Source organism: Sinocyclocheilus rhinocerous, unplaced genomic scaffold (assembly GCF_001515625.1).
Source record: "Sinocyclocheilus rhinocerous isolate Xijiao unplaced genomic scaffold, SAMN03320098_v1.1 scaffold730, whole genome shotgun sequence".
Lineage (NCBI taxonomy): Eukaryota > Metazoa > Chordata > Actinopteri > Cypriniformes > Cyprinidae > Sinocyclocheilus > Sinocyclocheilus rhinocerous.
The window spans coordinates 1,785,619-1,809,246 of NW_015670605.1; the positions used below are offsets into that span (position 1 = coordinate 1,785,619).

The 23,628-nt window shown below is 35.6% G+C and overlaps 1 protein-coding gene across 1 annotated transcript in view; it reads left to right on the forward strand.

Moving 5' to 3' along the window:
• The window catches only part of LOC107734300 (BSD domain-containing protein 1-like), a 15,066-nt gene extending 6,252 nt beyond the window's left edge, over positions 1-8,814 (forward strand). Inside the window, exons 3-11 of the mRNA XM_016546231.1 lie at positions 1,234-1,350; positions 1,526-1,693; positions 2,653-2,707; positions 2,792-2,907; positions 3,007-3,075; positions 4,660-4,747; positions 4,906-5,325; positions 6,294-6,397; positions 7,176-8,814. Of these exons, the coding sequence (XP_016401717.1) occupies positions 1,234-1,350; positions 1,526-1,693; positions 2,653-2,707; positions 2,792-2,907; positions 3,007-3,075; positions 4,660-4,747; positions 4,906-5,325; positions 6,294-6,397; positions 7,176-7,208 (1,170 nt within the window). The 3' untranslated portion in view covers positions 7,209-8,814. The remainder of the gene's footprint in view (positions 1-1,233; positions 1,351-1,525; positions 1,694-2,652; positions 2,708-2,791; positions 2,908-3,006; positions 3,076-4,659; positions 4,748-4,905; positions 5,326-6,293; positions 6,398-7,175) is intronic.
• Positions 8,815-23,628: the final 14,814 nt, after the last annotated feature.

Consider the following 23,628-nt stretch of genomic DNA (forward strand, 5'->3'; position numbering starts at 1 on the left):
AAAACTACTGCGTGCGACTATGAAATAATATTTAGGAGCACCTGTGCGACTGACCCGATCAGCATATTTGTGTTTGCGCTGAGGGACCTTCAAAGGTTCTAATATACGTACGTGTTTCTGCAGCGTTGAATAATACATCACAGACATATCCTCTCATTATAACAAACAAAGTGTAGACAGGGTGTAAATAAGAGATTCATTGTGCAGTGTAGGGAGCTTCGTCGATTATAATGGAGTTTTGTGAGAGCGCGATGAACTAAGATGAGTGACAGCTTTTAATGATTATTAAGGGAGTTTGCAAATGTGATATTGATTTAATACAACAGTTCATTAAACAAGACGTTAATATTAAGTGACTTATATTGTCTGACAAGAACACAATTGCCTTATTTTGCTCTATTTCGTCAACGAAAATAGTTTCAAACAAAGTTACAGCTTAGCCGCTGCGCATCTCCATTCAAACACAGCGGTGGTTCCTTTATTAATGAACTGCGTTTTTAAAACGAACAGCAACCGTGTGCGGTGAACGCTTTATTAATCTGTTAACATGAGCGCGGAAAAAATACTCACTACAATCGCACTGCAAACGGAGTAATGTGAACCTGGCATTATGTGTGTGCGCTGCGAGTGTGCATCAGGAGAGCGCGCGGGCGCTGAATGATTAAACACTGGCAAGAATTAAAAAGTAATGCAATTTATAAACTTTAGTGATGATGTGACACTGACTCGATTGTGCAAGTGACAATTCCTCTGTCAACTGTGCAGCTCGCTTATAGACAGACGCGATGTGGTGATTTGCGTAGCCGATCAATCGGAGCACCCCTATAATGTGTCCATTACCTTGCATCATGTTTGGTTTCAGTCCTGCCTAAATTTGTATTAAAATGAATTTATCTAAATATTTAACATTTATTTTTATGATTATAATTTTTTTTAAATAAAATGAATATTCGTGTTCATAAAATGAACATGAACATTTAATATTAATTTACGAAATTTTTGTTGAGACCTACATAGTAATGTGTCTATTATCCTGCATCACATTTGGTTTCAACTCTGTCTGTATTTTTATTAAAATGAATTTCTGTGAATATTTATATGAATATTACATGTTTATTTGAATGAATATATTTTAAATAATATTAGTATTCGCAAAATTAATATTTATGAATATTAATATAAATCACACATGAATATGAATATTAATTGTAAAATTATCTGTTGTCTCAACAGTCAGCTGAGGCGTATGAGTTTATCAAACGGGACCTGACAGAATTCTCCAGCGTGGTCCAACATGACACGGCATGCTCCGTTGTTGCGACAGCGAATGCCATTAAGACCAAACTGGCAGTAAGGAAACAACTTTACAACACACCAAAACAATGTTAACGCTTGCCTTCTTACCTTGTTTAGTCAGTGTTTAGTCTTCAGTGCAAAAGCTAGACATAATATCTCTTTAGTTTACTTTATGTAGATGCAAACCCTAGCCACAAATGATAGTTTATAAGCTATTTTGTTTATTTAGGTTGAAAGTTCATCAGAGGCCACGGAAAAGGTGAAGAAGGGCATTTCGAATATTTTGGGTGTGATCACAGACACTTTGGTTCCTGCTCCAGACATGACCATTGACTGTGATGTCATCACGCTGGTAGCCACTCCGGCAGGCACAACAGAGGTGTATGACAGGAGCAAGGTCAGCCACTTCCACATAACTATATATATATACAACTACATATGAAGAGTTCATTTGCAAAAAACGATCATTTTTATTTTTTTTCAGAAATCACGTTTTTTTTTTTTTTTTTTGCGCATTCCAAGTAATATCAATCAAACTGCAGTTGGGTTGTTTTGATTAAGTAATAATAACTTAAACAAATACAGGTAATTTACAAAATTAAAGTTCATTGAAAGTATGTTTTTTTTTACATATTAAAAGTTTGTTTTATAGCAAAAGCAGATAACTCCAACAGTCGTTTTTTGGCAAAAGCAGATAGCTCCACATTTCATGTTTTAGAATTTAAAACAACACTTGTTTAATCTTTGTAATCTCCTCAGATGACAATGTAGATGCCTGACAAACGTTGTTGTTGTTGTGATCATAAACTGTATGGATGTGATTACACGCAATACACAGAGCTTTTCCCTCACCATTGTAACGCGCTGCTTTTGCAAGGTTCCGTGAAAACGTTTCAGCTTTTATTTTCCTTTTTCGCCCTGAAGAAGATATCACAAGTTCATCAAGTTCATCCAGATTATCCATCCTCGATCACTTTTAAGTCAGCATTGACGAAACTCCTCTCAGCTAGCACGTCTTCTCAAAGTGAAAGTAGCCTTATCACCTGACCTGAATACAGCATGCTGATTCGCTAAAATGGACTTAATCGGCTTCTGTTCAAAAACAACAAGGGCTTCTTGTCTGTTCTGTTCAAAAACAACTTGTCGGCTTCTGCAGTAAAACGTGAACTCGCGATGCCTTGAAAGTGGACAAAACTGGCTTTTTTGACAAAATGTGTTTAGGGTTCAGATCGCGCTATATGTGGAGAATAATGCACGGCAATCAGCTCTTTTTTTTTTAAAGTGGCGTTTATCGTTTTTTGCAAATGAACTGTTCATATATACAAACATATATATATGTATTGTATTTCCTGTCAGGCTCGATTCTACAGTCTTCAAGCAGACCCTGCTACATACTGCAATGAGCCTGATGGTATGTAAATCCTTCATGTTTTCTCAAAATTGGATGTGGGATTTTGAGTTTTAATGTGCATTCCATGTATTTCTCTCTTTTCAGGCCCTCCACAGCAGTTTGATGCCTGGTTATCCAGTTTCAAATTGGAAGAGAGGAAATCTGAGATCTCTGAACTGCTGGTCAACAGTCCCGCCATAAGAGCTCTTTATACTAAAATGGTATGATACAACCGTTAATTTACGTCCTTACCGACCATGATTCATCTGTGTATGTAATTCCACAAAATAAAATAAATAATTTGCTTGTGTTCATGTCAGGTGCCAGCAGCAGTGGCTCATTCAGAGTTCTGGCAGCGGTACTTCTATAAAGTGTTCCAGCTGGAGCAGGTACAGCAGATCTGTGTCTAATACTGCCCCTTGAGCTGAAATCAGGCTTATGAGCTTATCTGAACACACACAACAGCTCAGATGCTCAAACAACATAATGATGTCAGCATGAGTCACAGGAAACTTACCAGCACAGCACTTCACTCTCTTTTGTTGAGGTTTCATTCTAGGTGTGGTATCAAGTACACATTCTGTTAGTTCAAGATTAACATGGTAGCTCCATCTGCTGGTCATGTATGTATATGCAGTCTTTAGGTGTAGGGCAGTGGTTCTGAACCTGTTTAAAGGAATAGTTCACAGAAAAATATATGAAAATATACTCACCCTCAGGCCAGCCAAGATGTAGAGTTTTTTTCTTCATCAGAACAGATTTGGAGAAATTTAGCATTTCATCACTTGCTCACCAGTGGATTCTGTGCAGTGAATGGGTGCCTTCAGAATGAGAGTCCAAACAGCTGATTAGAACATCACAATAATCCACACCAATTATTGTGGAAATCCACACCACTCCAGCCCATCAATTAAAGTCTTGTGAAGTGAAAAGCTGCATGTTTGTAAGAAACAAATCCATTACTAAAACGCTTTTAACTTCTAAACATAATTCATAATATTGCTTTATTCAGTGAAAACGTTGTCTTGTCTGAATCGGGAGAGAAATATGCACAGATCAAGCACCGTTTACCAGCCAAAACAATGCACACACAAAAAAAAATCTGTTCTGATGAAGAAACAAACACATCTACATCTAGGATGGCCTGAGGGTAAGCAAATTTTCATTTTTTGGGTGAACTATTTATTTTATTGTTCAACACAGTAATCAAAAGCCCCCTATATAGGCCCTATTTATAATTTTGTGATTCCAGATGTTTTGTACTTCAATAAAAACAACAGTTGTTGTGTTGATTGCAGTTTACTTTTTTTTTTTTTTTTTAGATTTTTGTTAGATTATTTTAATACATCATTTAATTACAAATAAATAAAGTTAATTCATTAAAAATAATTTTATATTACCCTAAAGCCCACTGATTGGTCTGAAAATGCATCTATGCATCCAATGCATTGATTATAGGATTTAATAATGTATTATAATTTCTTTATTAATACCTAGTGTGTTACACATTTATTTCTTAGACAAAATACAACTCTTCACCATTTTCAGTTGTAAAAATCCACCACCAAATCTAGATCCAGAATTCCAGCACAGAAGCACTCAATGCTTTTTTGAAAATAATTATGAATCAAACCAAAGTATTCAAATCAAATGAAGAAACATTTTCTGTTTGTGACTTTGGAGTAATATTGTGTACAATAAATGTTTGCTTGCTATGATAGTTCACTCAGAAATGAAAATTCTGTCATCATTTGCACACCCTTATGTCTTTCTGTAAATCACAAAACTGGTCAGTAAAACAGTTCTGGGTCTATATGTTCTAGTAGGAGGATATCAATGAATATGTTTTGTGTTTTAATGAGTCTGTGTAGTGGCATTTTAAGGGATTGTGCAGCTCCTTCTAATGTGACTATATTTATAAAACAGCACAGCCTCTTGTTTATCTCATTTATTTAAAATGTGTGTGTTTGTAGGAGGAGGCCAGGAGGGTAGCGCTAAAGCAGAGAGCAGAGCAGACGGATCATTCTGAGAGTCTTGGTTGGGAGGAAGAGGACGAAGAAGGTTTGACTGAAGTTTGCATCATTTAGTGCTATTTTTAAGTGTCAAGTATACTAACTAGTTTTACCTTGCTGTTTATTTGCCTTAATAGGCAGCTCACTGGGTTTTAGAACAGTGCCTTCGTGTTCCTTCATCACCATATTTTTTCTCTTTCTCTCTAGGTGAGTTTCTCGGGGCCACGTCTTCATCACGCTTAGATTTCACGCCACCTGTCGAAGAGGCATGTGTCCCATCGGTAACGATAGAGGCCACACCTGAAAGCTCCTCACCCTCTCAAGTGGTGGTTTCCACCAGCAATGTAGCATCTGACATCACTCCCTCTGTAAGCAGCGACAGCGTCAGCTTCCCCACCCTGATCGGGAATCAAGCGGACTCCGTTACCATCAGAGTCACGCAGCCATCGCCCGCTGCAGACGAGGTCTCTCAGAAACTATCAGAGGCCAGTCTACAGGAGACATTCCCGGAGGAGCGACCCTCACAGCGCGAAGAGACCGCCAGAGAGGATGTAGCTCAAGACCTCCGAGTGTTTGAGCTCAACTCAGACAGCGGCAAATCCTCACCCGCCAATAATGGCAAGAAAGGTGAGAGGAAACAGGAGAAGGGTTAAGGATGGGAATTATTAAAGTGCCCCTATTATATTACATACTAATTCCAAGTATGGGTCACCATGCTTGGCCACATGTCACGTCACTTTTTTTTTTTCACACTATTATGCCTTTTCGAATATTACCTTTCATGCAGTGTGTCATGTAACTGTATGTGAACATAAACTATCTGCAAAGTTGTGAAGCCGTAAATAAAGTTATTGTCTATCAAAAAAAAAAAGAGTCGTCAGGAATTCTAATCTTATTCTGTTACGGCTCTACGTCAAGAAGTAACACATTTGCATAATGTCTGCCCACGTTCTACGTCGCCAACTTGCCCGCCCACAAACAGTAAAATTTCCGTGTGGTTAACATCATGTCGAGAATACGCTGTAACCTACGCTGTGAGAGTAAATTTGTTTTATCACATCTTATAATTACCACAAACTTGTTAACACTTGACACTTACCACTGAGAAACGTATCTCTCTATGGCTCTGGACCAATCACAAAGGACTGCGCCATCTGACCAATCACAGCAGTGAGGGCTCACGGAAAGGAGGGGTTTAGAGAGACTGATTCTTTGAACTGCTTCGCACGAGTCGTTTAGGAATCATTTAGAAATTAGGTAAAATTAAATCTATTTTTTGAGAAAACTAACGATGCATTTGATCAAAAGAGTCTAAACATTTATAATGTTAAAAAAGGTTGTTTTTTTTTAGATAAATGCTGTTCCTTTGAACTTTCTGTTCATTAATAAATCCACAAAAATATTAAGCGGCACGACTGTTTTTACTGTATTTTTGATCAAATAAATGAAGCCTTGGTGAGCATAAAATCTTTCCAAAAAAAAAAATATATATATATAACTCTACTTTAATCTTTTGAACAGTAGTGTATAATTTGATATGAATGTAGTATCAAATGCTGATGTTATATCTGCAATTTGTGTTTGTGCAAATGTAGGTTCGAGTACAGATGTAAGTGAAGACTGGGAGAAGGATTTTGATCTGGATATGACAGAAGAGGAGGTTCAGATGGCTTTGTCTAAAATAGACACAACAGAAGAGGTTTGTTCTGCACGACAGTTAAAGAAGTAGAAATGGCAAAGAATTATGAAACAAGTTCAATTCAGTGATACACAGCTCTGCTGAAGACAGCGGCGTTGATATTTATCTCAAGTCGGTTCAGTGTTCAATAAGGGTCAATATTGCAAAATTCGTCAATTATGAAGAAACTAGAAGCAGTTCTTCAGAAGACAATAGTGTCATTAATCAGCTCAATTCAGTTCAAGTTTGGTTCGCAGTAAATGCTGCAAGCGTTGTGAGTTTAAGCTGCTTATAACTTAATAACAATATTGTTATTAATATTATATTCTATCGTTTTAGATTTTTGAAAATATATTTTTTTATTTTATATTGATATTGTGTTATTACAAAAGTAATATTTCTTATTTTAATCTTTTTATTTAGTAATAAAAATAATAATTATAATTAGTCATATCAAAGTAAGCACAAAATTTGTCAAAATTGTGCCAAATTGTGCAGCCCTAAAAACAAAAATCACATTTTAAATCACAACTGCAATTTTAAACAGAAAAATCGCAATTCGATTTTTTGCCCAAATCATGCAGCCATAGATGTTACGTACTATTGAGTGTTATTTAAAAACTAGTTTTTACACAGTGCAATGTGGTCATAAGCGTATCTGACCACCTCCAATTCTATTTTGAGTGAATTGATCACAAAACTTTTCAGATTTTGCACGCTCCATTTGTGATCTGATCACCCGAGAGGAGTGACAATAGCAGTAATGAATTCAGTTTTCATTATTTCATTTCTTTACCAGTTGGAAGATGAGGACTGGGAGAACTGGGAGTGAGAATCTGGTGGAGGGAATTCTGGCCCGATATCGACGCGAGACGTTGCTGTTCCCAAAGTGAACCATGCTTAATATATATAACTCCTAGTCTACGGCCTCACCTGCTCATTCAACCAGTCCAGTGAGCAGGTCACCTCCTGTGAATGAAATTTACATGCTAGCTAAACACTTGTCCACCAAGCAGTCATCTGAAGTGTGATGAGTGTGATCTGGTCTCACTCTGGCTGTCCTGCGGTGAAACACTAAGACTGATCAGAGAAAGCACGTATCAGTTAATGAGGAGAGGTCACCTTGCAATGCCATTTGTACCTGCCGTATGTCCATTAATGTTATTCTTCTTTGGAGATTTCAGTGGGAGAATGTGAATTAACTGCTGGGGCTCCTGATTAGCTGTAATCTATCAAGTTGTTCATCATTCTTACAGGATTAGAAAATAATCCTTCAAATGAAAAATATGTTAAGTTATATTTTATTTTTATTTTTTTTGGCATATAGGCTTCTTTTTTAAGTTAGCTTCTCTTGAAATACTAACATCTTGAATCTTATGCAAGTTATTCTAGCATTGAGAATGGAGATGGAGAGATGCTTCATTCATTCTGCTGATGCTCCATGGCCTTGTTCAGTGTTGTGTGGAGTGAAAAAAATGTCTTGCAAAAGTAACAAAAAAAGTACTTTCACTAAATGCACCTGTTGTTTCATGTGCTGTCCACTTTATCTCCCTTTCCTTGTCTTCATCTTCTCATAGTCTGAAATTGTAAATGTGATATCAGTGCTCAGCATTTCATCCAGATGGGTCATGGGCCACTTGGCTTACTCTAGGTAATTTAAGGATCATTTGAGTTCTCATTTCTTTGCCACTTAAATAACACTTTGTATCATAATGCAGGCCAATATTTTGGGCGTTTTGTTTTAAGGCAAGGCTCATCTTTTGGTGGATACAACCTCCAGACTGACTCGTATCATCTAAATCTCTTGCATGCTGCATCTCTACAGTCTCTAGACCTTTACTTTGATTATTATCTGACATATTTGAAAATGGGTCTCAAGCTGTCAATGCTTTTTACAGTTATATTGTGCTCTATCTTTCCAATGAACATCACCATTAAAAGCAGTATAGTGCAAGTTGGTGATTTGTTTGAATAGCCATTTTTGTTTCTTTTTGGTAATTTAAAACCACAAATATTGTACATGCTTGAAAGACTTTGAATATAGCATGCAACTCACTTTTATGATATCATTCTGGTGCGTTTGCATCCTTTTTTGAGTTTAAAAAAGCATTTTTCAGACTTTTCATAATTATTTATTTGTTTAATTTGACCTTAGTGCTGTACTAATTATGCTGTTTTATTTCTTAAATGTGGTCACATTTACGAATATCTGGCGCATTTTCACGGACGAAATCCAGTCATTTTACACGAATCCAGGCGAGCGGGAACTTCGTTCTAAGGTGAAAGATTTTCCCACGCAGATTTCACAACGGGTTCAAATTGTTCACAGAAAGCTGCTTGGTTTTGTAGTTTTTTTTTTTTTTTTTTGAGTCTTTGTTTGAAAGTGATTTCTGTGAGCTGTGCTTCATGCACTACTAACAATAGACAAATTTCGTTAATGTAGCCGTTTTGCGTGTTGTGTTTTTGCAAGGTCAACGTATAGATTGTTACAATGGTGAGCGTTTGAAATGTACTTTCTTTAAAGTCCCCATGAAATCAAAATTAAAGTTTTTTGGGTGTTAGTATCAATAGTCTTAAGGTTATCTATAAGGCAGTGTGCTCCAAAACAGTGACAAAATTCGCATTTAGAAGATATAAACATTCAAAGCTTGCAGTTCGTCACTTCCGTAACTGAACAACAATTACAAGCTAATAACATGCTGTATCATAAATGTGCATTTATTATTGACCAATTGGAACTAGCAACTTAATGCACATTTGTTTGTACTATTTATCTAGCTCTCGCCAGGTTGGTGTGCTGCTTGGCTGGCTAGCTGTTGGTTTCAATGGTTTCCTATTTTTGTGTAATTTAGATGAAAATATGTCTTTTTATCATTTGAGTCACTTTACAAAAACTTTTTAAAAATAGCTAAATTGGTTGCTAGGTGCTTTTTGAAAAAAAAGTTGCTAGGGTAGTCTGAAAAGTTGCTAAATCTAGCAACAAAATTGCTAAATTGGCAAAACTGTCTAGCCCAAGCTGTGATATAAACAAACGCTATTGGCTATTTTAAAAAGGGGCGGAGCTGCTTGATATGTCCCGCCCTGTCTTCCTGTTTCAGTTAAAATGACGTCAACACATAGAGTCATGCTGTGTGTTTCTAAGCATTTCAGGGGACCTTTAAGGCTCGACTTCACTTTTAGTTGCTTAGAAACATAATGGGTTTTCCATAAGAACTGTCAGGATGAAGACTGAACTCTTGGACTTTTACAGAGAAATGATGATAATGATGAAGACTCCAACAGTCAAACTCCATGTAAACAACCACACTCTGAGCGCAGTGAAACACACTACATGTACATACAGAAACACAGAGCATAGTCAAATGAAATGATGAAGCATGTTTTACCCAGAGATGGTGAAAACAGCGGCTGAAGTCATCCGTCTGAGGCATAGAACCATTTTTTTTTTTTAAATGGGCTTACTTTAAAAAAAGAGACCCACATCGCATTGATCTGGCTATTAAACTATTCTAAAACTAATTTAGGTATTAATAGGGTGCCGAAACGCTTATTAATATCCATAAGGCTGGGTTAGCCTTGCAGGCAGCTGTGACTCTTTGGAAACCGTGAGATGATGACTTGCGATCTAAATATACTTTCAGGAGAAACATCTTTAAGCATGCATTTTTAGAAAACCTAATCCTCATTTATTTTAGTTGCTTTAATCAATGCAGCAGACGTTGGCTGGAATACATGTTAAATGTAGTCTGAAATGAATGTAGAGTTTAAACATAGCAGTTTTTTTGGGGACAGCAGATGGCAGACTTGATCCAAACCTGTGGTTAAAGCCGTTAGAGCAGGTACAGTGCATATCATTTCCCCCAAAATAAACAGCTTTTTTAGTAATTTATGGAAGTGATATTAATACCCCCCTGTCAGCTCAGTTTCTTGGTTTACAGCTTACTGATGTTAGTGTTTTTCTGTTTTGCATTCTCTGATGGCGTTGTTTGGCTGTGTTTTTATCTCATACTGTGTGCTCCTTATACTGTATACTTTATACGTGTAAAAAGTAGTATGCTACAGTACTAAACTTAAAAACTGTTGTCACAAGGCCTCATTATCATGATTGGCACACAGTCATCTCACAAATGGTTATTTTGCATTTTTAATTTAATTTCGTGGAAAACTGTCTTAACTTTTGGCAGTCTGAAAGAAATAAATTAAGAAAGAGATCAAAGAGAATAGCTGTTGACTATCACTAGCGCTGCACCTCAGTTCGCCTACTAATATCACCTTTTCCTACAAAAACGCAATTGTGGTCAGTATTAGCCATTATAGTGTGCATGGATCTGCACTTAGTAGTAGACCATCCAGGTACCTTTAGAATACTTATTTCAGCATACTGTGATTTGGGACACACACATTCCAATGTTTAATACTATTTAGGGCAGGTCGTACGCAGTGTTGGGTAAGTTACTTCCAAAATGTAATACATTATATATTACTAGTTACTGTCTTTTGAAAGTAATTAGTTACATTACAATATTACTGTGTCTAAATTGTAATGCGTTACACTACTTTTGAGTTACTTTTGAGTTACTTTCACCAAAATATCCACAAAAGTATTATAAAAAGCCAAAATGTAGTTTATTGCTGCTCACATCCAGTGGAGGGTAATGTGGTAGATCTATATAGCATAAAATATTTGAAATCATATTTGTAAACCGGTATGTAGGTCTACATTAATGTTACGTTGTAGTTTAGTTAAAAAAAATTAATATTACCCAAATTGTATTAGTAATGCGTTATATTACTGTGTTACAGCAAAAAGTAATATACTACTGTAATATTATTACTTTTGTAATGCGTTACTCCCAACACTGGTCGTACGTGAGTTGGGACACAGCATAGGTCTAGTTGAACGCATTGCATTTTGAGATATTGTTTTGAGCAGTGTGTTATGTTGTATACTGCACATTTTGGCCAAAGTAGTTGGTATGTGCAAAAACATAAATGTGGTTTTATAGATAAATAGGTGCATGAAAGAAAACACCAATCATAATTCAGTATGTAAATATTACAGTGACATCATTCCTGTGAGTTACATTTTGAAAGTTTGATAAGTCCATGAATGTTGGTCAAAAGAGAGATCTTCAGATTTTAAAATTCTTAAAAATATGACAATATGACATAGATTGCTCACCTAAGGCTGAGTATCTATCAGACTGCTGTCTGTATACGTAAGTGGTTCAAGCTGAATTAATTGCAGAAGTTTATTATTTAATTATTATTATTATTATAGGTTTAGAATAAACCCTAACCAGAATGTTTGAGGAACATCAATACAGTGCTGCCTTTCAAGATCTGTAGAAATGTTTGTGTGTTTTGAGAAAGTTTGAATTAGTCTTTGAGCAGTAGTGAGTTGGAGAGATTTTAAAAAAGAGAAACCGGATGAGGCGTGGCGGCTCATTACCCCATTCCTATACATTTAACCTAAGCTAATTAAAAATAATGAGATTCTTAATGAACTCTCCTCATCACTCTTTAACTTTCCTGTCAGTCAAAAGCCCATTCAGTTAATTCAGCCGTCTTCAGCCTTTCACTTGTGCGTTTCTGCTTGAAGAATCCTTCACTGTTTCACACACACACACACACACACACACACCTGGTCGCTCTTCAGATCATGAGCTTTGAACAGCAGGTTTGTGAAGTGTTTCTGTCTGAATGCTGGTGATGTTGGCCTGTTTTTTTTCTTTTCAATATTCACTGGGTTTATTAGAGTTGAGAGGGACAATGACATATGAGTGACTAGAATTTAAGGTCGTTCACTGTATTTTCACATTACTTCACATTCCTTTGTCATACTCGCGTGTAAATAGCAAAGCAATCCTGCCTGCAATTTATCTACTGCGGTATAATGAGTACAACATTAATATCTTATTAAACTAGCAATGCGATATTCAATTACGATACTCAATACTCAAGTATATGCTCAAGAAGTACAGTGGTGTGAAAAAGTGTTGGGCCCCTTCCTGATTTCTTATTTTTTTTGCATGTTTGTCACACTTTAATGTTTCAGATCATCAAACTAATTTAAATATTAGTCAAAGATAACACAAGTAAACACAACGTGCAGTTTTTAAATGAAGGTTTTTATTATTAAGGGAAAACAAAATCCAAAACTACATGGCCCTGTGTGAAGAAGTGTTTGCCCCCCTGTTAAAAATGTGGTTTATCACACCTGAGTTCAATTACTCTAGCCTCACCCAACACTTTTTCACACCACTGTATATACATATGCACATATTGGGTTAAATACATTTACATTTATGCATTTAGCAGATGCTTTTATCCAAGGAGACTTACAAAAGAGGATCAAAAGCAATTTGTCAACAATATTTGAATTATAAATAGTCAGTTTTATATTGCATCTCAGCATTTTTGAATATTGAATGATATATTGGATATATTGGATTTTTCCCCCCTCTGAGCGTGTCACAAAATTGTGGAAGCCCATTTCCACCACATAAAAAAAAAATGTTTTGGTAAATCATAGTTATGAGAAAAAGTCACAGTCTTGACAAAGTCATATTTATGAGATGAAAATTTCTAAATTATGACATTCTAAATCATTATAAGATAAAAGTAATAATTATGACATACAAAGTTTAATTATCATAACTATGACTAATTATTTTTGTCAATTTCGGTTGATCATTATTATGAAAGTTATAATTATGACATTAAAAGTAACATTTTTGAGATACTAATATAATTTGTGTCATTATTATGTCTTTATCTCAAATATGACTTAATATGACAAATATGACATAAGTTTGACTTTTCTATTATGAAGCATGCTTTTTTTTCTTAAGTGTCAGAGTTGGGCTTTCATACAAAATTCTCTGTGAATGATACATGTGATGCTGCCTTAGAATTTGGCTAAAATAAGGTATATTAGGATACGTTTAAACGGCAATAATATGCTAAAAACAGAAAAGTTTTTCCTTTTTCGCATATAGACGATAACATTGTCAAAATGAATACCGGGTCACATGGATCTGTGGAACGACTTAAAATGCTGAATTATGCATGACAGGCCACTAGTTGGCGACGTGACTTTGTAAAGACACACTAAGCGAACACATAATACACATGTGCATGACATCACCGTTTTCACAAATTTACGTTTTCATAGCTTACATAGAGACAATAACAGTATAGTATATAAAAAAAAAAACTTGCACTTCCCCGAAACACTATTGTTGTGTAAATGAATGACCAAAATACATAATATGTTTTTAGTTGAAAATGGTGTCGTCTAAACACCCTCTTAGAGAGCACACTCTAAAAAATGCTGGGTTAAATACAACCCAGTGCTGGGTAAAGTAGGGACAAACCCAGCAATTGGGTTGTTTTGACCCAGCGGTTGGGTTAAATGTTTAACCCAACCTTCTGGGTAGTAACCCAACCGCTGGGTCAAAACAACCCAATTGCTGGGTTTGTCCCTATTTTACCCAGCACTGGGTTGTATTTAACCCAGCATTTTTTAGAGTGCAAGCCACTGTGAGATCTAAAATGCACGTGCAGAAGGAGCATTTAAAATAAATCATATTTAACAAATTTAGAAAGCTGACTTTGGTGTAATGCTTTACTTCTGCCGGAGTAATTCAGATCTGACCGCACTGGCACACAGTGGTCTACATCACTTAGGTTGGCGTCTCATTTGGGTTTGCAATGCAGTGGTTGGCATCGTTTGTATTTAATTTACCTGCCATGCCTTTGCCAGTGTTTGCTTTAGGTATAATCAGTGTGTGGTAGACGACGTGGCAGAGATCCGTGTTTGTGTGGCTTGGCAGCACTGAGAATAAAACTCTAGAGCTCGCAGAGGGCAGCCTGTGATTTTCTCCAGTGGTTCTGAATCACTGTTATGCAATGTTGTCATTACGTTTTAAGCTCCTGTTGCTGTTTAGACATCAAATTTGCTTTTTACAACTTCAGGTTGAAATCTTGTGAGGGAACTGATTTATTTATTATAGATACATTGACTCATGCAAGCAAACCTTGTTATTCTTTCACTTCTTGAAGTTTGTGTATATTTTTTTTTTGTATTTTTATAATGTTCATTGAAAATCTAGTAGATAATATCCTAATATTATGTTCAGCTTTAAAATATTTTAGAAAACAACCTAGAGAACAACCTTTCAAATTTTTTTTAGCATGAGACCAGTTGCTCTTGTAAATGCAATCACAAAATGATTTAAAAAAAATCTTTATCCAGTAATCTCAAATTAAGTGTGGGAAACCTGTTTTTAGCTCACTGCTTCAGTTGCTAACTAGTGTGGTATCCCTCCAGGTGGTCCATGTTCTTTTATCAAGAGAGAAAAAAGAAGAAAAAAAGGCTCCAAACTGGGAGGCACTATAGTCAGAGCTGGGATAAGACTGGGAGGATGGTTACCATAGAAACAATGCTCCTCATCTTTATTCCGTTTTGCGTCATCTGTATTCCTGAGACAGACTGTAGAATTGAGCCGCGTCCTCCCTTTCTCTGCTCTGTCAGAAATGAATAGTGTTACAAGCTTTTTACTGACAAATCTGTTGCTATATTGATGCTGTTCAATATTTCTTATGAAATATTGGTAAATCATAATTATAAAAAGTAATATATATATATATATGTATGTATGTATGCGTATATATACTGTATGTATGTGTGTGTGTGTGTATATATATATATATATATAAGACAAAGCTTTACAGGGATAAACGGGAAAATAATGATTTAAAGATGCAAACCGAAATCAATTCTGTAAAGTAGCTCTAAAAACAATAGTGTCTAGGTCATAATTATAAGATAAAAAGTCAAAATTATGAGACAATTCTTTATGTGTGTGTATATATATGTATATATATGTTTTGTTAAATCATAATATAAAAAATAATAATTTTGAGATAAAAGTCATATTTATAGGATGAAAAAAATCTAAATTACCACATGGTAAGTCATTATTATAATATACAAATTGAACATTATGAGGTCATTCTAATATAATTATGATATATAATTATGACTAATTATGACTTTCTCAATGTCAAGTTTTTATGTGATAATAGTCTTTTTAATTCTCATAATTTTAAGTTCAATTTCAAGTACACTTTATTGTCATTCAGCCCCCGACATGGGAGAATGAAATTACATTTCTCGTACAGGTTTTGACAATAATTCAACATTAACAACAGGACAAACAGGTCAATATCTGATGAATTAGACAAAAAAAGACAATATACATATTGTACATGACATTGTAAGACACATTAGAAATGTATATTGAAGATATTTCTACTTTTTATTTGGAGCACTGCACAAAAACAAAACGACAACAAAAAAAAGCCACTTAGAGCAGTAGGAATGTTTTTTTTTTTTTTTCAGGCAAAATGTCTCATATCAGCATTTATTTTATTAATTTAACATTCTAGGCTTCAGAACTTCTTCAGTAGTTTGTCATACACTGGTGTTCTTACTGCTCTGTGTGGGCATTTTTTGTACTGCTCTCCAAGCTGTCTTCTCTCTTCATCTCTGTCACATTATAGGTCTACTGATAAATCGCAGAGCTCGTATTAGTGTCAGATTGGGGTATTTCTCACAATATCTCTTCCTTTCTCATCCATAAGCATGAATGGGGGCATAGGAATGTTGCCAGCGGCGATGGAACCATGCTTGCCACTGAGGAATCCTGGGAATGTTTCTTCTAATCAGCCGATAATGGCATACAAAGAGTCTCTTTTCCTATCCTCTTAAGCCCTGAAGGCAGATACGCCATTTTCAAGGATTTTGTGGGTCTTGTGTGTGTCCCGAGTGCTCTGAAAGATGAGAATGAGTTTGGGAAGTTTAAGCTGTTTTGAAACGCTCAAAGATGGAATTTATCCTCAAAGCTACGCCGATCAGAGAATTCCGTGAACTGGAATACCTTTAATTCAGGAGCTATTCCACCCTGAAAAATAGTATTCAATTATTGCACGTATCAAGTTCTGCTTCATCCACTATAATGTGTATTACGGCCTTCCACATGGTCGCCGATGTTGGTGGTAGAAGTGAGCGAGTAATTGACGCGTGCAAATTAAATCCATGCACTGATGTTAAACGCTTTCCGTAAGCTACAGCTAAAAGTGCTACCGCCAGACCCGGAGATCGGCTGAATGGATTCGAAAATGGTAAAACTCAACTGTTTAACTCTAGGGGAGTTGGAAAATGAGCCTATTTTCAAAAATAGTGGAGTGTTCCTTTAAAGGGATAGTTCACCCCAAAATATAAACTTTGTCAGCAAACGCCTTCAAGTAGTATGGAATTTGATTGGCTGTCAATGTTTTATTGACAGCCAATCAAATTCCGTCATACTTGAAAGCATCAAATCATTCATCAGCTGGAAAAAATGATCTGGAAATAATCTTAAAGACATCTTTTCACTGTGTCTTTATCAAGATGTGTTGTGGACTATAGAGTTAAGGCCTGTGCACGCCAAGAATGGTAACTGTAACAATAACTTTAGCTGTAAAGCTTAAAGGGGTCATATGATGCGATTTCATTTTTTCCTTTCTCTTTGGAGTGTTACAAGCTCTTGGTGCATAAAGAAGATCTGTAAATTTGCAAAGACTAAAGTCTCAAATCCAAAGAGATAGACTTTATAAAAGTTAAGAGTATGTGGAAAATAATGTGTTTTTTTTTTACCTTAAACCGCATAAACACATTTCATTACACCAAATACACCAAATAATGTTCTTTTTAGCAGCATCATATGACCCCTTTAATAATCATTCTAATACTGTGAAAATAGGGAAGTCCACACCACAACAGTAACAATAATGACACAGAGGAACGATATCATTGGAATCAATTTCAGGACTTTTTTTCTTTTTTTTTCAGCTGATGAACAATAAAATCATTGGCAGCTGATCATAATCCATCCTGCTTTAGGGGTCATATGATGCTTTTTTAAAGATCATTATTTTGTGTATTTGGTGTAACAGAATATGTTTTTCACATAGTGAGGTAGATATGTGGGGCGTGTTAGAACGAGCCGTTTTAGGGGGGTGTGGCAGAGTCTTAACTTTGATAAAGAATATCTCTTTGGTTTTGAGACTTTAGTCTTTGCAACTTCAGGGATCTTATCTATGCACAATCAGCTTGTAACACTCCAAAGAGAAAGGAAAACTTGAAATCGCATCATATGACCCCTTTAAAGAACTCGAGCATTTAAATTGGCAGGTGACAAAACTGCAGCGCGTACTTATAATAAACAAAACATTTTCATCTGCTGTATTTTAGAGAGCTAAATGTATCTTTAGAGCTCATTAGCATAAATTCATGATTGATTCTCAGAACGATCAGCCAATCAGGGTAGCTTTCTAACCGTTTATAATCTCAAATAATCAGACTGAAAAATCACAGACAATGCCTTATGATTGTGCCTCATAAAGACTGATTCTTGTGATAACACAATAGAGCCGAGACCACACACACATCCGTCTGAGTCTGTGTATGTCCTCAGGGAATGTCAGCCCCTGTGTCATGGCACTCGTTTATCTGCTCTATCAGTCAAAAGAGAGAGAGTCTGAGATAATGAAACCATGTCTCTGAATATGATGGACGATCAGAAGAAATGTGAAATCTGAGCATGCTCTGCACGTTCTCTCTCTCTCTTCACCTGCCAGATAAACCACATGTGATGAGAGGACAAGAGACAAATGAAAGAGCTAAAGGAAAGAAACAAGATACTCCTAAAATGAGTTTTACTTTTTAAATGCATGTTCTTCATGTTATTGTGCACCACCGCATGATAATAATCTTTGTAATCCTTTATCAAAATTATTCCATATATATTTTTCCTCATTAAACATTTTTTTATTTGTAAAATATTAAGCAGCACAACTGTTAATATTTGTTGAACTGTTCAACACTGATAAAAGGAAATGTTTATTGAGCAGCAAATCAGCATATTAACATGAAGGATCATCACTGAAGACTGGCGTAATGGTGCTGAAAATTCAGCTTTGATCACATGAATAAATTACATTTTAAAATATATTATAATAGAAAACATTTTAAATTGTAATAAAATTTCACAATATTACAATTTTTACTTGTATTTTTGATTGAATACATCCAGCCTTGCTGAGCAGAAGAGATGGTTGCATATTTAAATAATTTTTGATTCTTACATCAAAGCCAACTTGTGATGTTTCTGATCTGTGGCCTACTAATTTTCATCATTTTTTGTTTCTAAGCATATGCATACTCAATTATTGCAAAACTAACATTATGTGTGGACGTTCGTTGAAAGTAGCAAAGGTTGATTTTTCCTCTTTAGTCAGTGTTGAAAAAGCTGGGTTGCTCCATCGTGGGGGCTGCCATGTTGAGATCACATGACCAAACCTTTTTGGAACTTACCTCAAATGTTGACATTTTCCAGAGAACATCAGCTTGATATGTTGTGCATTGGTCAAACATCACATAAACCTCATGGCTGCACCAGATACTGATGCTGTTGTGTTGGTCGTTTAGAAAAGTGAATAAAAGTTCCTTAATTAGAGTTTAACAGAATGTGCTAATGGATGCCACACAGCTGCTCCATATGAGATTATCATCAACCGGTTTTGCTCCACACACACACACACACACACAGACAGACAGATGTTTAATTGTGTCATTAAGTCCACTCACATGTGAGGGATGGAAACATACAGTGTTGGAATTATTTGCTCATGAAGGCAGATTTCCCCGCTGACCGCGTCTCTAACATCTGCTATCCATTACGCACGCCCTCTCTCTGACTCTCTCTCTATCTGCGTGTCTGTTATTCTTTGGTCTTATCTTTGCACTCATTCCTCATGACATGATCAGCAGAATAAGAGCGTCTCTGCCTGTGCCCTTTTCTTTCTTTCCAAGTCTTCCTCTCTCTGATGCACCATCTCCAAAGCAGCCATAGTTCATTTCCATTTCATCTTCGTCTTTCTTTTCATGGCTGTATTGTGTCTCTCTCGCATATTTTGTTCCTTCAGTGGTTGAACATTGTGTTCGAGGTTGATGTTTTTCTTATCTGTAGAGGAACAGACTTGGATTTGTGAAGCTGCACACACATACGCACTTCCAGTTTTCATTTCCTTATGAGTGTTAGTGTCCGTGTCACACTTTATCCACGGCTGAGTAAAATGATCCATAATTTTTTTGGAAAGCAGATTAGTTAGGTTGCCTATTATTGTTCCTGTCAAGAGCATATTTACGCTGCTTTAAAGTACTGTCTTGGTAGGCAGCTCAATAGGTTTATAACCGCTCTAATAATGAGTGATCCTCACATGAGGACAGAGGCAGAGATGGACAGTGATTCATCAGGACTCTTGGCCTGCCGCTGTGTGTTTAGTGTGCGGTTTCCATTGAGAGGAAATTAAATATTGTGTTGAAATCTCTGTGTGTTTTCCTCTTCAAGCTCTTTGCCAACTAATTAAAATATTTAAGCTATATGAATATTTATAATAGTTAGAGGTTTTTTGTTAACTATCTACTGGTCTTTTTATTTGAAACTGGTTTTACAGTGCAACATTTAGAGTCACACAGGCCACGCACCACGCAGTGATTTATTTCTATCAAATGCTTTATTATAAATTCATGTAGTTGCACCATAAATTAACATAATATAATAACAATAATTTTGGGGTAAGTAAGACTTTTTTTGGAAGAAATTAATACTATTATTCAGCAAGCATGCATTAATTTGATTTAAAGTGACAGTAAATACATTTATAATGTTACAAAAGATTTTGGTTAATCTTAAATTGAATCTTAATCTTTATGTATAATGCAATATAAAGGTATTCATAATGTACATTGTAATGCATCATATCTTTTCATAAATAGTAGTAAGCAAAGTTAAAATGCATTATAACATTTAAAGATTTGTTTGTCACGTGTTTTTTAATGCATTACTCTTTATAAAGTTGTAACAATGAATACATAAGTGTTATAACTGTGGTTACAATTATTCATGAGATCATGCAATGCATTATAAGGTGCATTACAAGACATAATTAATGCATTAAAACTACTTTTATAATGCATTATATATAAAGGCTTTAAGTAAAGTGTTACCAAGATTTCTATTTCAAATAAATGCTGAACTTTCTCTTCATTAAATAATCCTGAAGAAAATAAGCACCGTTTCTAAAAAAAACAAAAAAAACAAAAAGCTGCTCAACTGTTTTCAACATAATATTACTGCATATTAATTGTCTTTTAAACCCACAGCTAATTCAACAAATTATTAAAATTAATAAAATATGCATGTTTAACTGTACAAATAGTAATACACTTAATTATACTGAAGGCTGTACCGCAAATAGTTCAAGTATTCTAAAACAGATTATTTATTTATTTATTTTACAAAAATGAGAATAATTTTTTGTGCATTACTGTATTGAGACATTATGTCAGAGTCACAGTGCAAAATTTTGTAATGATATTTCCTTTTCTTTAAGCACAATATAATTCTTTATTTTTAATTTTAGTGTGGAATATATTCTTGACAGGTTCTGTTAGATTCACCAAGCAGATGGGATGTTTTCTAGTTAATAATGTGACAATGATATGTCTTGGAATTCACCAAACGTAACAATCAGTCAGTGTGGAGTGGTAAATAAGTGAGAGTGATTTTCTTGCAGAGCTGTTAGTAACACGTGACGTGGGAATCTGAGCAATGATGTTGTGTTTGTCAGTCCTATAAAGACTGTGAAATATGTTTCCTAACTGGACCGGTCCTCTAACCACTAAGTGCTTAATGTTTTGCTCTGCTATGTGCAGCGCTGCACATTCTGTGTGTGCGTGTGTGTGTGTGTGTGTGTGTGTGTGTAATGATTCACTCACATGTCTGTGCCTCCATCAGTGTGTGCTGTTTTGGCTAGGTGGCGCTGTGTCTCTGAGTATGATTAACAGTTGTTCCTGTCTGCTGTCAGCCATTTCAACATGTCATTTCTGACTGGGATTTTCACATCTCCTATGACAGCCCACTTGAAATCTGCACGTTCTTTTCATTTTTTTCCCCCGCACTGACTGGAGAAGAAATGTGCAGAATGGATTTAAACAGATGATCTTAAATTTAGGAGACAGGTTAAAAACTATTTCAGCTTGGCTCATGAATATTAACTAGGCAGCATAATGTTTTCTCAGTAGGTGAAATGATTTGCTGAAAGGTGGATTTTCGCATAGCAATTTGCATGACAATTTTTTTTTTCCACTGCTGCTAATGCAACTGGTTGGCAGAGCTTGGCCTTAAAGTTTTACATGGCAGTTTTCTTCATATATTGACTACTTTGCCTAATATTTGGGTGTTCAATGTATTTTTATGAGTGGAGATTGAGCATTTGCAGTGGTAGCTCCAAAACATTGGAATAATTTACAATTGTACTAAAAATGAAAAACATTTGGAAAAGTTGACAACGTTGTCAAAATGATCCCCGTTCACCCGGATCCACGAAAATGACTAAAATGCTGTATTGTTCATGCCAGGCCAGTAGTTGGCAATGTCATTTTATAAAGAAACTTTATGCACCTGTTCACATATGCATTCCTACAGACTGAACACGTTATTCGCATGAGCATGTTGTCAACGTTTTCACAAATTAGCATTTTCGTAGTTTGCACATAGATGATAACACTATCATTTTTAAAAACTTGCACTTTGAAACCTGTTTTCAAAAGTTTGCATTTTCAGGCTCCTAAAATGCAATTGTTTTATAAATGAATGACCAAACTGTTGGTCTAAAGTTTTTTTGTTTTTAGTTGAAATAAAATGGTGTTGTGTAAACACCCCCTTAGATTAATTGTTTTTAGGTGCAACTTAAAAGAATATTATGGTGTTGGTAATTATAATGTATGGCCGATCACATCAATTAAATCTTAGAGTTTTATTTTATTTTATTTTGTGTTATTAGTGTTTTCATTGTTATGTTTTTTATGGTTATAATTGTTTTTGTATATGGGTCTTAAAGGGGTCATATGATGCGATTTAAATTTTTCCTTTCTCTTTGGAGTGTTACAAGCTCTTGGTGCATAAAGAAGATCTGTAAAGTTGCAAAGACTAACCACGACTAGAGTCAACCACGCCTACCTAAAACGGATCGTTCTAACACGCCCCCACATACCTACATCACGATGTGGGAAGATTTATGACCCCTTTAAAATGTCAAATTTACAGCACTTTGGTCAACAGACTGTTTTTTAAATACTGCTTTACACATAAAATAAAGAAAGAACCCAATAACACAAGAATGTTGAAGAATGTTGATAACCAAACAGTTGACGGTAGCCATTGACTTCCATAGAATGGAATACTATGAAATACTATGGAAGTCAATGGCTACCGTTGGTTACCAACATTCCACTTGAGGGTGAGTAAATGATGACAGAATTTTCATTTTAGAAACATTGACAAACAATCAGAATCCATTCTACTTTAAAGAACTTGTGCATTTGAAGTGGCAGATGGCATTACTGCAGCCCATGTTCATAATATACGTTATTGTTCATTGGTGTGGACGCTAATATAGATACTGTTATAGTTATCTTTATATTTATCATTCTTGGTGTGAACAGGCCTTTTTAGAGTTTCATGTTGTTAGCTTAGTCTGGTTAGCGACCAGTGTTGGGCAGTAACGCGTTACTGTAATTTGATTACTTTTTTAGTAATGGAGTAATTTAACGCGTTATAATTTTCAAAATAGTAATTAGAGTATAGTTACTAGCCAAAGTCTCTATATGTTACTGCCGCGTTACATTGCTGACAGAATGCAGTGTTTTATAATCTAGAGATTTTAAAAAGGATGTAGCAGACGCACTGTCGAGTCAAGTGCCAGTGGATTAGAGACCTGCTCCCGCGAGACCCGACGCAACAGAGTGCGGCGTGGGACAAGATGGGTGAGTGCTTGTGCGGGCGGATAGACACTCGTGTGTGTTCGGGATGCGGGAGAATAAAATGATTCACGGGACAAAATAGAAGTATCTAAAACTAATAAATTGTTATTCATCTATTGCACAAAAGAAACATGAACTAATATAAAATATAAACGATTAACAGGTGCAAGCGTATGCAGAGTTTCTATTTAGGCTATAACACGTGTTCGCTGCGTTGAGCAATGAAGTGCTGAAATTTGCGTGCTCATGAATCCTCTCATTATAACACACGAATTGTAGACATTATGAAAGATTCATTATGCATATATTTATTGTG